This window comes from Lissotriton vulgaris, chromosome 6, assembly GCF_964263255.1.
Source record: "Lissotriton vulgaris chromosome 6, aLisVul1.2, whole genome shotgun sequence".
Taxonomy (NCBI): Eukaryota; Metazoa; Chordata; class Amphibia; order Caudata; family Salamandridae; genus Lissotriton; species Lissotriton vulgaris.
The window spans coordinates 127,499,157-127,516,173 of record NC_141694.1 but is presented as its reverse complement, the minus strand read 5'-3'; the positions used below and the strand labels follow the sequence as shown (position 1 = coordinate 127,516,173).

The 17,017-nt window shown below is 41.8% G+C and overlaps 1 protein-coding gene across 1 annotated transcript in view; it reads left to right on the top strand.

Moving 5' to 3' along the window:
- TRMT61B (tRNA methyltransferase 61B) overlaps positions 1 to 17,017 on the top strand; it is a 141,027-nt gene that overhangs the window by 18,403 nt on the left and 105,607 nt on the right. The window contains exons 2-3 of the mRNA XM_086926141.1: positions 10,441 to 10,543; positions 15,198 to 15,388. Of these exons, the coding sequence (XP_086782267.1) occupies positions 10,441 to 10,543; positions 15,198 to 15,388 (294 nt within the window). The remainder of the gene's footprint in view (positions 1 to 10,440; positions 10,544 to 15,197; positions 15,389 to 17,017) is intronic.

Genomic DNA, 17,017 nt, shown 5'->3' with positions numbered 1-17,017 from the left:
TTCTTCTCCAAGGTGATGTCACCTTTATAGTCTACATGAAACATATAGAGCTTACAGAAGAAATACCTAATATGCTTAAAATAAATGAATGGGTGAGTAAATGAATGCACTGTACATTTTTTTTATGTAGTTGATAAAAACTATGTAGGTCTCACACCTAAGTAACTGTCCTGATTCATTTTTAGGTCTCACCTGCCGTTGCAGCGCGAAAGCGCTGTAGCCAGCGAGACCTATTGTTCTTTTCCCCCCCAAGTGGCACAGACCGGTGCACGAGCCGATTAGGGTCTGTGGACGTGCTCACGCAGGCCGGCTGAAGGCACGTACACGCGCACAGACAGACACACACACCCCTCTTCCCTCCCCCCCAACTAAGCCCCACTTACGCATCAGCGGCCTCAGCCGCCACTCCTGACTTCTGCTGCCACCGCGGGGCTCTCCCTCAGGCATGGGAGTCCTGCATCACCACTGCTCTTCTGGGCCATCCACTCTGTGGGCTCGGGCTTCTCGCAGAAGACGGAAGTCCCGCCCCACGACAGGCGTGACGCTCCCGAACTTATGGTTTCGGGCTGTGCACGCTCACGGCTTGTAATTTCTAGGGTGCGATGCTTTGGCGTGACGTGCTTTTTATTTTTACACTAACTTTGTTTGAGAAAGGTATAACCAGTTTCTTTTTACGTGCTCTTTGAAGGACTTTTTAGCTGTTTAACTAATGGTTGAGTGATATGCATATATAAGAACGGATTTACTGGAGTTCATTATTTTATTGTACTATGCAATCCTGCCTGCTTCCAGGGTCCTAATGTACATGTTATGCAAGTACATTGTGCTTAAATCTGCACCGCTGCGACATTCCACGCTGTAACTGTTGTGCTTTGCAATCTTCTTAAATGCTTTGGTTCAACCAGGACTGTTTTGATCACTTGATTGCCCAACAACCTAATATTCTGAAGTGTGTTGTGTGTTTAACCTACTTGGCAGAGAATAGCTGCGGCTGCCTCAAGCCGTCATTTAAAAACCTAGAGCTTTTGTTGACACGTTCTGAATTATGTGATTAGATAATGCAGTCCTTGTTATAAAGAATGCTGTTTTTGGTGGGACGGGGGGAATGGGGAGCTCCGATGAATGCAGCAGTGATTTACATTCCAGGCTGAATCTGGTTTGTCTTTTAATTTAAACATCTCTCTGGCCTGGTTTATCTTGGCTTCGAATGTTCTACTTGCAGGCTTCTACACACCATTTAAACTTTAAAGTTAGGCCAGACTGCATATGGAGAGACTTATATTGGTCCTTAAGAACTGTGCTATGGTTTTGTAAATTAAAAATGCTTCCGCGAATGTGCCGTTGGTGTATCGCTACACTGGGTACATTTTCGAGGTGATTCGCTGTGTAAATTTCGCAGTCTGCAAACGCTGTGATTAAATGAATATTTCATCCGCCTCCTCTGACCGAAGATGAGGTCACCTCCTTTTAGTAGAATCTATTTATAGCTTGCCACGTGCCTGTCGGGGATCATGGCTGTACACAGGCCTCTGAACGGATCCTTGGTATGGCCTGGTAGGATTGCTCCTTGACCTGTTGATTACGAGAAAGTACATCGGTCTCCTACTGAGAGTCTCTTTCTTCTGCAGTCTCATGTGCAATGAAATAATTTTCTGCAGTGAAGGCAGAAACCACTCTTGCTTGGACATACACCGTCTGCGACTTTGCAATAAGAAACTGTATCTAGCATGACACCGGAGCAGGCACTGTAGAGTAACTTTGTATCTTGCTTTATGGCGCCATGTTGTATCGGACTCTAGTAACTAATTTCATGGCATGATGAACAATCCTTCTTTCTACACATCACTTGTTCACCAGTGTGGAAGAAGGGACATTTCATGTTTACCATCAGCAGATGGGAGAGTTTCCTCTAACCAGTGCTTGTTGTATTTTGCACTCTCTGTTCCTAACGTTATCATTTTCCCCTTCCTTCCGTGCCCCGTCTGTTTTCATTTTCAGCTGTTTTCATTCCTCTTCATTACACTATATCAAGGGCACGTTCAGTCCATTTCTCAGCAGAGAAGGGTGCGATAAAAATAGAAAAGTAACAATATGCAGCAGACCTGCTTTAGCCTGCTGCAGCAGAGAGGCCATAGATTGTATGGGCATGGAGCCTGGGTTATGTCCCCTGCACGGAAATCTGGTATATGGTTGTCGGTAGTTGAGCAACAAGCGAAGAAATAAAGGTTGCTCTGATAGTGCTTGGGTAGGTGTCTGTGTGTTGGTGTGTGAGTGGGGGGGGGGGGGGATAGCCATCCGTTCAGGATCTGACAGTTTTTCTACTAACTAGGCCGATGAGATAGTTGGCGTTTTCAAGGGCCAGGTATACATCTCTCACAGATACACATTTCACGCGGCCCGGCCGTCGGCGCACACTTCCTGCATCCTGACGGGCTGTCGCTCCAGCTCACATTCATCTTTGCTGTACAGCGCCCTAAAACACTGACGAGGCGCTGCTCTTCGTGAAGCAGCTATTAACTGAAGTTCACCCCCTCTGACAGGCAGTTAATGTTGCATTCCAAGGGCTGGGAGATGAAAGGTGTCCGCAGATGCTGGACAGGTAGGGAGCTCTAGGGTACTCAGAAGAGGAGGGCAGCGTGGTCCATGTAGGGAGAGCAGGGCCACTCGCCTTTCTTTTAAGAACAGGCTTTCTATAGCCTCCACTCCCTTCCACATGTCCCTCGCCTTCCCGCCCATTGCCTCCCTCTTTCTCTCTCCCCCTCACTCATGTACCTTCTTATTTCTGTCTCCCTTGCTCTCTGCCTCTCTCGTGATCTCCTTCCACAATATTTTCTTTCCTCCTTTATCCCCATGTCCATTTTGCGCCTTTCTTTTTGCCTTTCCCCATGACTATGCTCCTCTCTTTCCGAGTGGTTACTCTTTGTCCCTTCCCCTTTCCTCTGCTTTTCTCTACTTTTCCTAGGCTTTGTGGCTCCTTTTTGTAAACTGAATGTTTGATCTATTGGTGTTGCATTATTATTAGCAATGCAATAGCTCAAACTTCAATAATGCGAGACCTATTGCATTGCAAATGCTTGTTATTTAAGCCCTTGTTTATTTCATCCTGAAACAGTCTTATTGTTGCCATCATTTTCCCAATTGAAACAAATTATTATCACAATAAATACATGAAAAAAATCCGCAAAGAACAATCACTATATTTTATTTATGTGCATATTGAAAAACAATTTAGGTCATTAAAAACATAAAAATGCAATCAACACCTTGTTTATTTGAAGAAATGGGTTTCATACCTTTGATACTGTATTAGGTCTGTATGCCTGTATATCGCATACTTAATCGGCCAGACACCCTGGATAACAAGCATTTGCAATGCAATAAGTCTCACATTTGTGAAAGCTAGAGCTCTTGGTGTTGAAAATGAAAGTGTTTATTACTTTTGTTTTTTTGTATGCAGTGGAGTGATGATATTTACTTAGCGCTATTGCCATTCGTATGAGCTTGAGGTGCTGCAAAGCTAGAAAATGGGAAATAGGTTATGAGTGAGGGTAGACGATTATGGTGGCTGGAAAAAAGTAACAACATTCTGGAAATAGCAAACACTCAAAGGGAATGCAAGATTAAGTAAAGCATGTTAAATGTAAGCGGGAACAATATAGTTACGTAACGCTTTTACACTTATTATTCAGATATCATTGAGTGTTTTTGCATGAAAAGTGAAGAACATAACTACAGGGCTGGATGGGACCAGTTTTAATGTCCATTGCTTATATCCTTACAAAATCTAAGCAGTATGTTTTAAAAATACCACATCCCTGAACACAGAGCCGTGGTATACATTTTATAAACTAAAGTAAGGAAAACCGCTAATAAGGATCTTATTAAATGTTTCCCAATTTACGTATCAACCAGGGATTGCAGTACCTCCAGGAATGGTGCACTTTCCCAACCGGGGAAAGCAATGTTGTTCAAAGAAAGAGGAGGAAACTAAAGTAGCACTTCACTGGCAAACTCTGTAAAGTGGCGCAAATGTGTGTGGTTGTGAATAAAACCAATTTGGCCACTTTGCGACCACTCCGTCTTGCTTTTATTTATTTCACTTTCAAATAATCAAAAGAACACATACCAAAGTTGAGTTTCTAGGCGCACAGAAACTGCACTCTAACGTCTACGACTGCAGCCAATGAATCTGTCAAACTTCTAAGCATGCAACAGGCAGGATAACTAACCACGATGGCATGTGAAGTTCATGAAAGGTAACCAATTTACAAAGCACTACAGTGTAGGCGAGCTTCTCGTGCTGTGTGCAGTAATACCTTTGAAGTCAAACCTACAACCACTTTGACTGCAAGCAAGTTTCTAAACCTACAACACAGCAGTTTTTAATCACACAAACTGCAGCCGTGGGGCTTTAAAGCGTGTAGCAAAGAAGCAGGAATCGACCTACAAAGTAGAAGAACTAAAGAGGAGCTTGGAAGCACGAATACAGTGGTGCACTTCTAAGTAGGTTACAGAAAAATTACAGCCAACTGTCTGTGCAACCAATTACTAATCGCACAATAAAGAATTAAGGGCCATATGTATTAACAACCTGATTTGCGATTCGCAAATGGCGAATTTTTAAAAAATTTTTTTTAGTAATCGTTATTTGAGAATCTCAAATAGGGATGTATGTACAAAATCGAAACTTTTTAGCGATTTCTTAGTATTCCTTAATTGCGATTAGCAAAATGCGAATCGCAATTAAGGAATACTTTCCCATTCATTTCTATGGGCCAGGAGGCCCATAGGAATCAATGGGAAGTTATTCTCAATTTGCGATTCACAATTTGAGAATCGCAAATTGAGAATAATTTCAAGGGTGCAGGGGTGTCCAAAGGACACCCTGTTGCACCCCTGAAATAAGCATGGGTGCACATGTGGCGCACATACATGTCCTAAGGGCATGTATGTGCTTCCCATTGCACTTTGAAGAATGCGAAAAAGTGCATTTTTCATGGAATTCGCAAATTATCACCAACTTGAAGTTGGTGGTAATTTGCCATTCATTACGGCCAATTAGCTTTTTTTTTATGCTTCTTACATTGCTTTTAAGGAATCGCAAAATCTGCGATTCCTTTAATGCAATCGCAAAATAAGGAATCACAAATTTTTCTATTCCTTATTTTGCACGCAGATTTCTTTGATGCATACCATTTAGCACTATTGCGTTCGCAAATGCCGAAATTGGGCGAATTTCGGCGTTTGCGAACGCATTAGTGCTTGATACATATGGCCCTAAGAAACTGATACAGTGCTAAACACACATACAAAAGCACCTGTGACACACATAGCAGCACTAAATACATACAGTACTGCACTATGCACACAGCAGAACAAAAACACAATGCAAGACTTAAGGCACTGGCATCATCAAGCACATCCACACATCACCTAGCACCCCAGCACTACTGTTCCAAAAACATAGCACAGAACCATATATAACACAGCACCAAGCAGGATATCCCCAAACAGCACCAATCCCACGAGACTGACCTAAAAACGTCATAGTGTTAAGCCACACAATGCAACACTAAACTCACATGATTGATAGTGCAGTAAGTATGCAATGAAGCACTAAACACACACTTTATGGTATAAGGCACAAAGAACAGTAGCAAAAATATCTACACACACCACCCATCACACACATTACAATTAGGAGTACAAAATAGTGTAACACTAAATAAACAGCACAGAAATAAACACACCGCTAAGCAAACAGCAACTAAACTAAGTAACTAAACATACAGCAACTCAACAGGCGTGTACAGCACCAGAAACACAGCCCAACACTAAAGAGGCACAATACCTAAAACTTTGGCGGGTGGGGTACTCAAAACGTGGTGGACTAAGAGTAAACCTTAATCACCATATTAACAATATGTGAACCATTCTGTTGGGACTGGATGTATAGGGAGGTAATTTAGTTTGTTGTGTATCAATAGACAATTGTCTTTTGGATACTTGAACATTTGCTGCACAGAAAATTACAACAGTTTTCGAACAGTTGAGCCAAAGTGCATCATGCAGACTGAAGGAACATGGCGAAAGGGGCGTGACTGCGGTGTGAAACCGATATGTAATTACTGTGTGAGTGACTTCCCATACACATCAGAATCCGTAGCTAACTGACACTGTCGACTACCCTGATTGTGCCATTAGACTCACCTGCCAAACCAACATCAGCATAGAGATGTAAGCAGCCTGGGACAGCTAAACACATCCGGTGTCTCCCTTTGCCTGCCTATGCGTCACGTTATGCCCCTCATTAACCTCCGGTTCCGTACTGGTTTGTGTTAATTCACTGAGTGGGTCGTTCTATCACCAAAATCACCGGTATTATGAGCACCCTGTGCCACATATGAGAAACTTACAAGTCAATAATTTATTAGGATAACACGACGATATGTACAGAACATTACACATATTTACAAGCCTGCCCATGTCTCATTCTAGGTAAGGTGCCCTGGGCCTGGATCTCAAAGAGCCGTTAACGCTTCCTACGGGGGGGCTCTTAATGAGGCCGGTAATTAGAGGGGGCAGAGCCCGACGGCCATTCATATGGAGAGGGGACCGAGGGCTTCACTGAGGTCCCACTGTTGACCATGAATGTGCCCGTGCTGGGAGTCCCCCCCACCCGCCAAAGGCATGGACATATTCACCCTGAAAGAATGCATAGAATCTAAAACAACCAGGGAGATGTCTGACTTGGCAAGCTTCAACAAACTAGGGTAGGGGTACAAACGAGTGCTGCACTGTTTCATTTGCTTCAGTCTACATGTGTTTTGTGTGGACATTCAGAAGTCCCGAACAGTGTCTGTATAAATAGTATCGAAACAACCTATGAATTCCAGCATGTTAAGCCGCAAGTGCAAGATCCAGTCCGGATGGGCGAGCTGAAAAGGAGACTGGGAGGGAACAAACAAGACTCACTTCTAATAGAAAGTGGGCGTTTAGCATAAAGTGTGACGCTCGCCAATCAAAAGCATGGGCGGAGCTTCCACTCCACTTCCGAAATCGACTTGACGTGACGACAATAGATCTTTCAGCGTAAGCGCTGCAACGCTTGGCGAGTCCTAAAAACCCTGTTAAGGCTTCTTGCCCCCCATTCATTACTCCTCCAGAGCCCTCCTCAGGACTTCCTTTTTTTATTTAAATCTTTTTATTGACAATTTTACATAATAAATGCATTCCCCCCCCCCTTTCCCTGACCAAGACAATGTCAAAAATAGATAAATAAACAACTTATTATATACATACAACAGAAATGAATCCAATGTAATATACTTTACCATAAGGATACAAAGAAATAAAGATGAAGATACTACTATATACACAAAATACAATCATGTATTTCTCTGGATCCACAATAACATTGGTGACCAAATCCGCATGCCCATTAATGTTTTTTTAGCGCCTTTGTTTTTATAAATTGCAACTTCCAGGCTACAAGTGGCTAATAGCCTAGCCCTCCATTGTTGAAATGCGGGTGGATCAGGATCTAACCAGGCTGAGGCAATATTAAGTCGAAGTATTGCCATGGCCACGAATATTAACCCCTGAGTGTTTGTCTGTAATTCACGATTTGCAACCCCCAGCATGATTTCCTCCGTTGAGATTTCAATTCTTGTTTGACAAACTTCTGATAGAAATTCCGAAATGTCATTAATCAGCTTAGTCAGCGTGTTACATGTGGCAAATATATGTATAATATCGGCCCCAAATAGTGCACAACGAGGACATGTTGTTCCCTTCCCTGTTCCCCATTTAGTGATTTTCTTAGGGGTGTAATTTAGGAAGAAGAAGGTTTTATAAAATTGCGCCTGTAGCTTTATCGACAATTAATTTAGAGCAAAGTCATATGCTATGCGTGGGATATTAGAATGTACTCCCAGTTGTTCCTGCCAAATTGCGCATTGTTTGTCCATATCATCTGGGGCTATTAAATTCAATGTTTCATAGATTTCCCTAATCCTGGGAGTCGTTTTTTTACATAAATTATCAATCAATTGATTGTTCCGGACGTTCTCCCGCCCACAACTTTTCTTTGTTAGGAAGTTGGTGGTCATTGAACTCTAGTTCCACATATTCGCTGAGCTGTGATACACAGTCCTCATTAACATACTGCCTACCTGGCTGTCATTTCTTTTCTTTTAGTTCCCTTTTTAAATCTTCTGACCTCTTGGTAATGGAGTAGCATTGTATAAGGACAAGGATAGTGTTTCACCCAGTTTAGATATTTATCTGGTATTTAGTCCTCAAACTGCTGATCATCAGAACAGCACAACAGAATACCTCTCCGCTCTGAAGGCATTAGAATATAGCTTGTGATGAATGCATATCAAGGAGAGACGCACTAAAAGGGCATCTAAAACTAGGCACTTAAGACGTATTCTCAAATGCCTTTTAGTAAACTTCACACAGCTTTGGCTAATGATCCAGCACTGCCCACGCTGGTTGGACACATGGTGGCCCCTTTCTTTAAACATTGTGCTCCTCAAAATGAACATTAGGCGATTAAACATCACTTGAGAGCACAGAAGCCTATTCACCAGTCAAGAATTGGAACACTCTGGATTTTGCCCTTGCAGATTGGTTTTGCTTCATTGGAACTGGCACCTGTCTGGTTGGGGTATGTGTGTGCAAGATTACTACCAAGGGAGTATTTGTTGGCATTCCTGGATAGCTCCAGCAGCAACAATTGTCAGTCAGCCACAAACATGAGTAAATGCTGAAGGCTTCTGTTATCTATTTTTACATTTATTTTATTTCTAGTATTGTGCTGTCTACTTGAGGTCGTTATCTTTTCAGCCACCAGTACAGGGTTGCCATTTCTGATGGTCTCATACGTGATGTAGCTAGTCTTGTAGATGATGCAGATTTGTACGTTTTTCGGATCCAGTACAGCCTGTTCTGGGAATGTCCATTGTTGCACAGGTTTTGGGGGGAAGTCAAGACCAGGCTAAATGAGGTATCAGATAGGGATATTCAGCAGACCCTGGGTTTTTGTCTGCTACGCTGGTTTCCCCACACTGCCCGTAATAAGATTACCAGTAAATGTATAGATTTAGGATTAGTCCTAGCTAAAAGAGAGATTACTAGCCATTGGAAGGTGGTTACTGCACCTAATGATTCACGATGGCTGCGAGAGTTTATAAAGTGGGTTGACTGAGGGGATTTTTAGACTACAAATGGCTCAGAGAACCAATAATGACAAATTGTTGGACGCGGGTAGGGCATGGGTAGCGATGGTGGACTTGCTCAAGAGCCTGACTGATGTTGATGACTGACCCTATGAAGTGGGGGACCCACACTTGTGACCTGTAACATTGCCTTTGTTGAGTAGGAGGTTTGGATGTTGGGTAGTGAGATTGATATGAGAGCATCCCCCTAAGTGGAAGCTTACTTTTTGACACCGTGATTCTTATAGGTCTGTAGGAGTGCATGGGGCGCGACATAGTGGGGTACGGGGTAGAGCGACATGTCTGACAGGGAGGGGGGTGGACTAGGGCTTGTGGGGGGAGGAGGGAAGGGGGGGTGGAGTTGTTATTTAGTTAACCCATTGGATGTTGAGATGAACCAGACTATGATCCAGCCTGGAGCAGAAAGTTTCGACGAACTAGATGGAGTTGGAGGTCGCAACATCCTAGCAATGTCGGCTGGGCGGACAACTCCAAGAATGTAGACTGCGATGAGGACCTCGACGAGGTAGAACTGATTAAGATTGTGGCATAATATCTGTTTAAGGTGTTAAAAAATGTAATCCTACGTGAACTATGTAATCTGAGTTTCAATGCTTACGCATTTGGGATTAATGAATAAAATCTGGTTCCAAAAAAAAAAATGATGCAGATTTGTAAGAGGAGAAGCCAAGATAAGTACTTCATTGTTTGGAGTGATATGTTCAAATCTTTTCAGTCAATTGTTGAGACTTAATGCTGTATGTAAGGTGCCTTTAGTTTGGGAAGGCAAAGGTGCATCAGGAAGGTTGTTGAACAGAGCTTCACCTCGACTAGGTGACAGTGGCTTGCACCGTTGTCCTGATGCCTGTTTTGTGGAGATAGGGTTTTACTTATTTTTTTTTAGCTGGAGGATACCATGCTGTATTAGTTATCAGGGCCATGTGCCTGTTGAAGGAGGCATCTGTGTCATAGGTGTATCCCAGAGAATTTGCTTTGCTATTCTGGAGAGCCTAGGTGTCCATGTTCATTTCGAATAGCTATGCTTAAAAGAAATGTGAATATATCTTGATTCATAGTTTAAGATGTACCTTTTGCTTGAAAGAGCGGGACGTTTTGTGGTATAAATAAAGCGTTTTTCGTGGTCCGTATAGCCAAAAAGTATTGACTGTCCAAAGAGCTTTGTACATAATAAATGTCTCTTCTTTTTAATATGTAGGATAGTCACGCTATGCTGTCGCTGATGGATATCAACCCAGGGGACACTATATTGGAAGCTGGATCGGGGTCTGGAGGAATGAGCCTGTTTTTATCGAAAGCAGGTAGGATGCTGGATTTTGAGTATGATGTTTAAGCTGTGACTTGAAAGTCCTCTTTTCAGTTCTTTGGTAATCTATTCATTTGTCAGTTCATCAATTTGACAAAAGTAGGAGGCAAGAGTTAGTTCAAGTAAACTTTTAAAACCTAAAACAGGAAATGTTAGATCGTGATTCAAGTCAAGGGGTTTCATAGGAAAGGTCTTGTCGTGATGGGTCTTCCATTAGTGGTCTCTGGTTTAGTTTCATTTATTCTCTGCCTCCCACGGTTGGCTTTCATATGTACATGTTCTGTATTTTACATGTCCTAGAGGTGTCTATTCCTATAATGAAGAGCTGGCTGTGACTGCTCTAACCTATAATTCATGCAATTTGCTAATTTATAAGATTCCAAATTAGGCTGTATCAACTTGCCTTTCGTGTTATTTGGACACCCTTTGTCCTAATGTATGTATGTTTTCGAATGACTGTTTATTTTGTGTTCTAATTGATGTAATATGTGTATTTGTATGAGACTTTGTGTGAGAAATGTATCTACATCTAAATTACTAGCAATTGTAATTTGTTTCATATACCAACTTTGAAAAATTTCCCACTGAACTGGATTTTGTGAGTGTTTTTTTTTCTCTTTCTTCAGTTATGGGTGAAAATTGGTTTCACAGATTTATTTGCACTACAGTAATAAATAAATAATGACTGCTAGAAGCTCTGTGGCAGTCCCAATATGTAAAATTTGGGTTCACTTCATAAAGATTTTTCATGAGTAGGTATGCAGGCACTGAACTCTGTAATGAAGTTTCAGGTTTGGGCACCTCTCCCCTCATCAGTATTGATGGAGTGGGAATCAATTTAAATAAAAACGGTTTAGCATCTCTGTCTCACGCCAACAGGATTGATTCCTCGCTTTTTCTATGTCACAATACTATTTCTAAGTTCAGTCAATAATGACTGTTGATAAGTTTTTTAAGGATTTAATTTCCATTAGAGTTTAGTAAGTTCTTCTTTTTAGTCTTTTTATTCAATTAGTCAATTGCGTCAGTAAAATTTACAGAATTGATCATAAAAATATGGTTAGAACAAGTCCTAACAAATAACGAAATACACCGTGTTCCATAAAGGAAAGAATCCCTATTCTAACAATGAGCTGAAATGGGTGATAGCAGGAACCCATAACGAGTTCAAGTTCGAGAGGCAAGAGTGAGGTTAGCGCGTGCAGCTCAAAATTCAATCAGTCAGTAAAGCAGAACTTCCTTAAAGAGAGGTTCAAAAAATAATCCTGCAGTAGGAACTACAATCAGGTCAGGTACAGTGGCAAATCAGCATTTAGCCTTCAGCATAAAGCCATTAGCATTCAGCTTCAGTGCGGCAATCGGTAGGGGCAAGAGCATAGGGGAAAAAGAAAATAACCTACTCTAGGAACACACACCAATATAAACGGTAGAAAGAATATGTTGCAGTTTGTGTTGCTTCTTCTCCTCCTCTCATCCAATCATCTTTCTATGTCTTCTTGAGAACAATCTGGTCCCATCCTTTGCAACATCTCCACACAATGGGCTCACAAAGAATTATCTTGAAGTATGTTTATGTATAAGGCCTTTAGATTCGTAGATTTCCTTTCCCATGGCTATGACCACATTTGTAACCTTCTAATGAAATCAATTCTATGTTAGGCAAAATAATTGGCTATGTGAAATGGAAACATCAGCTGCTTCAAATATTATTCAGCATCACATTTTTTCATTAGAAAACGGAAAAGAAATGGAACAAACTATTAACATTTGCTATGCATGAATTGTATTGTGTGTGAAATAATATGAACTCATTCTATTCAATGATAAAGTATTTGTAGCAAAACATTTCAAACGTCATTATTAATCAAATACATTATTTAATACAATTTGAAGTCTTCACTAAAAGCCTGTTGGGGTGAGGTTAACTTTTAAGCATTTTGTGCATGTCTCGAGACATTTAAGTTTGCAGCTTGTGAAATGAAGCTTGCCTTAGACATTTCGAGGCCTAGTACTAAAAGATATGGTTATGTACTGCAATTTGCACATTTTAATGTTGTGTTAGTTCAAAATAAATTGCACATTACCAATGCACAGGTCTCTTTAACTATATTAATGTAGCATTTTAGTAAAAGCTTTTCATCTGTATGTTTGGCCTCATTACTGTTTAGTTTTGCTGCAGATCCCTGGTAAAGTGCCGGATTCCGGGTTTCCATTATTAACCATTTTCGCTACCTCACGCATCCCCAACCTCCACTAATGATCACTTGGCTGCACAGGTGACTCGTAACTCTTGTAGACAGACTGAACTATTTTGATTGTGGGTACTGCAGGGGCCCCTTCAATCCTCTCATCACACGTACTAAGCAGCACCAAAGTCTGCAATGTCAATTCAGGGGAGTAACCAGACCTGGGTCATGTTAGGTCTGCAGGCACAGCCCGACCTGACCACTATGTCTGCTTCAGCAGGAGAAGTCCAGGTGGCTTTGGTCTCCTCCAGCATTGCTCTATGTATCAAGCAGACGAGGAGGTGAACGGAGCTCCTGGTACATTCTCTGGCTTGGCTTGGTGTATCCAAATGGTGTCCCTGAAGAAAAATCCAGCTTACTTAGTCATGTCCCTCATGTTCCGTGTGTCCCTGTTCCACTGAAAACACCCAGTCCTGAGATCTGCCATCTTCAGCGCCTTAACACTCTTCCCACTCATTTACCCAAGTCTTTGTAAGTGTTGTGTTTTCCTTCTGTGCTGATCTTCTAGAAATTATTGGTCCACGTACATTGGGCATAACAATTCCCTCCTGTTCAATTCTCTGAATGTGAATTCAAAACTCGACTCATGCATTTGGCTTACACTAAATTCTTCTGGGAGTGTGCAAATAATGGAAGGAGCATTGCAGAGGGCGAGTAGGGACGGATTGAAAGCATCAGTCCCTCTATCACTAAAACCCAAGTAGCACCCTACAAACGTGGGGCTACCTACATCTGAGGATTCCTAGCATGGTCACCAGGTGCCCACGCATTGTGATGTGAACCCCATATAATTAGGAACAATTGGGGTTCAGTTATGACATACTACATGGATTTGCACATGGAGAGCCAATAAGTAACTTCTGCACTCGGATTAGGTATGTCACTTGACCAGTATTTTACCCATATCAACAGGTATTCAGTGGTGTGAGTCGGTGCTGATAAATAATAAACACCAACAATGAAGTGGCTGGTATTTCTATTATACCCCTATGTGCAGAAAGGCCTGTAGGATTGCTTTCTGTGGACTCCGTGCAGTAGCATGGTAAACAAAAAAACTTGAGAACCGAGACACAAGTGTACAATATTAAAAAGCTCTCAGGCCTTCTGTTATTCACTTCACAGGCAGACACAACCTTCGCCTCTAACCCCACCCTGTGGCAGAAGGACTGCACCTCAGTAGTTGCTTTTGAATTGAGGGCAGGCTTAGAGTCTGGCCTGGAAGGTGGTTCAGTGTGCGAGAGCCATTTAAATCCTTTGAGGCATCCAGGACTGAGGAATGTGTTGATGAGACTTTAGAGAACCACCATGCTCTGAGCAAGAGGGATCCTTTTAAGAGCTGCTGCCAGAGGATTGAGAAGGGGAAATGCTGCTACTGAAGGTGATGGGGAAAGATGGCCTTATTTATGGGTTTCATGAATTAGCAATTACTGTTTTTTCTTATGCATACCGAGGTAGATGAACAGGCATTTTTAACTCTGCCTTTAAAATCTTTAATTTACAGCACCGCACCTTAGATTTGGCACTTTAGATTGTGATGGTGGTCACTGTTAGGTGATTCATATTACTAAAATAAAGGATGTGGTGAGCTGTGTGAGCCTGCCATTCTTGAAAGCGATTGAAGGAAAGAGTGTAGGACACAATTACAAGTAAAGGGTGTGAATTAACGTTGTAGAGGGAATAAGAAGATGGAGCAGGAGAGCAGATGATGAAAGATAAAAGAAACGAGTGAAGGGACAGAAAATGTAGCGAGTCAGCCACTGATAAAAACATGAGTACAAAAGAGGTGTAGCGAAAGAAAATATGAAAGGGGTTAGAAATCCTAGAGCGAGGAGGAGCGTGGGTGTTGGTTGGCTGGTATTTCCCCTGCTCAAAGGTGGCAAACCTAACTGAAATGCAGGTAAAGAGGCTGTACCCCACTACTATAATCCATGGCAACCAACTATTTTTATTGTCTTGGCATGAACATAGGGGTGGTAGCCACCTATGTTAAAAACTAATAGCTCCTTGGGTATCCTCTGTTGCCCAGTTTTGTTGGTGAGCAACATAACCAAATCACTTAGGGCACTTGTTATAAACCTTGTGACCCTGGCCTTCTGCACAAGAAAACCTATGATGTAAGCTAGACGAGATAACAAGGAGCAATGTGTCACATGAACACTGCACCTTTCCATCCTGTAGTACATCTCTGCATCTTGAATATTGAGGACCTGACTCACAATGAGGTTTCTGTAAGTAGCTGTGCTTACCTCTGACTATCTCATGGGTTCCCTGAATCGGATCAGTTGTCTCTTTATGCGTTGAGTAAAATCATCTCCAGTCTGGTTTACAAATGCTTTGATGTTGGCAGTCTCTGTAGTTTTTACAGTCTGTATGTGTAAAACAGCTGATGTGCTTCGTTTTCAGCTGGCTCGGCGGGACGTGTTTTAAGTTTTGAAGTTCGAAGCGATCATCATCGACTTGCCAAGAGAAATTACCAACGCTGGCGGGATGCATGGCAAATCGGGCAAGGGCACCAGTGGCCAGATAATGTTGAGTTCATCAATAAGGACCTTTGCGCAGCAGAAGAGGATATCAAATCTATAACATTTGATGCGGTAAATCTACGAAGGGAACCCTCAGGCCCATTGATTTGAGATGGCCAGCTTCTATATTGTATAGACTGTGCTCGAAGTTTTTAAAGATGGCCTTTTTATTTTGATATTATTCATGCTGAGCAACTTTTGGCTCTAAACTTCTATCAGTTTCAGAAGCAGCAATTCACTTAACACTCATAATACCTATGCACCTAAAAACTATTGGGGGAATCGTAAAAAAGGTAACTGTGATTAATGTATTCCAATAGTTGCCAAGGTGAGGGGCTCCTCTGTGAATGTATTGTTGACGAGGGAATGAAAGAAATCATTAAGCATTATGTGACAAACTGCAGAGTAGAGGCGTCAGGTGCATTTCGGAGAGTATTGTGAGAATAAAAATTAATCTTACTCCCAGGTGTGCCTACATCATAAGACTTGATTATACAGTGGGCAGTGACCACCTTGGCATTTTCGCAGCCATCGTCTAAAACATTTTGATCCCCGTCACTTACTATCTTTATTAATTAAACCCTGGCAAAGGGATGCAGGACAGTCAGTGTTGTCCTGTTACATCAAACCAGAGGGTCTCCAACCTTTTCTGTAATGAGAGCTACTTATGTTCAAAGAAAGTCTACCTAAGCTACTCTTATTATGAGAGTTGTAGTAGTGACCACTTTAGCCAGGATTACATTAGTGGCCACCATATGCAAGATCACCAGCAGTGTCCACCTCAGTGCATCATGCGCGGTTACCAGCAGTAATGTAAAAAATACTTTGCCCATGTAGCATGCTTCTTCATGGGTAATACATTGCAGCAATAGTTAGTTTCCTGGCTCCAAGTTCATAACATTAATATTGGGTCTGCCCAACGCAAGATTATTTTTCATTAATTTCGTTTCATTCAAATACCATCTTTAACTCTATTTTGGAATGTCCACCATTTGTCTCCAAACATCAGCTTATGAATTCTGAAAAGCATACATTTTGGTCCTGAAAACCCCCCTTTCAATTTTGAAATACATATATTAATTCAACCAAGCAAAAGATTCAAATTCATTATGCTCGCTGCACAAAAGAGAGCTCCTTACAGGTAACTGGTGAGCAACCAGAGGCAATTTGCGTCTTTATTTCTGGCAGCCAGGTACAATAGCGTAATTTTTACACGCTCTCACCCGCCTCCTCTTAACTGGCCTAAACTGCACCTGTTTAATTTATGTTAATAAAATGTTAATTTTCCTGGCATGGATGCCATGTTCAAACCAGAATCTGCAGAAAGATCAGACCTCTTCATACACACTGCTGATTGGTAGATAGCTCTTTGGTTTTTTTTTAACTAGCAGAACTATTATTGATTCAGACAAAAAATACTTTAAAAAAATGTTTGGTTCGGCGGTTTCTATATCAGGCTTGTAGTCCTAGGTACGTGGGTCTGTAAATGTGCCTGGGATTTGCAGACTCTGTATTAAAAAAACAAGTTTCATTCTAAAGAAATTAATTTAATTAAAAAGCAAATTTGTAGTGTGAGTGGTCTACCTTTGAAGGCCCCACCTGGTACTTTGGGTCAAAATGTGCTGCCTTTGCCCCTTTCTATGGCATTCAAGACTTTTTCAGGACATGGGTACCGAGCCCCCAAGTCCCTTACTGGAGACT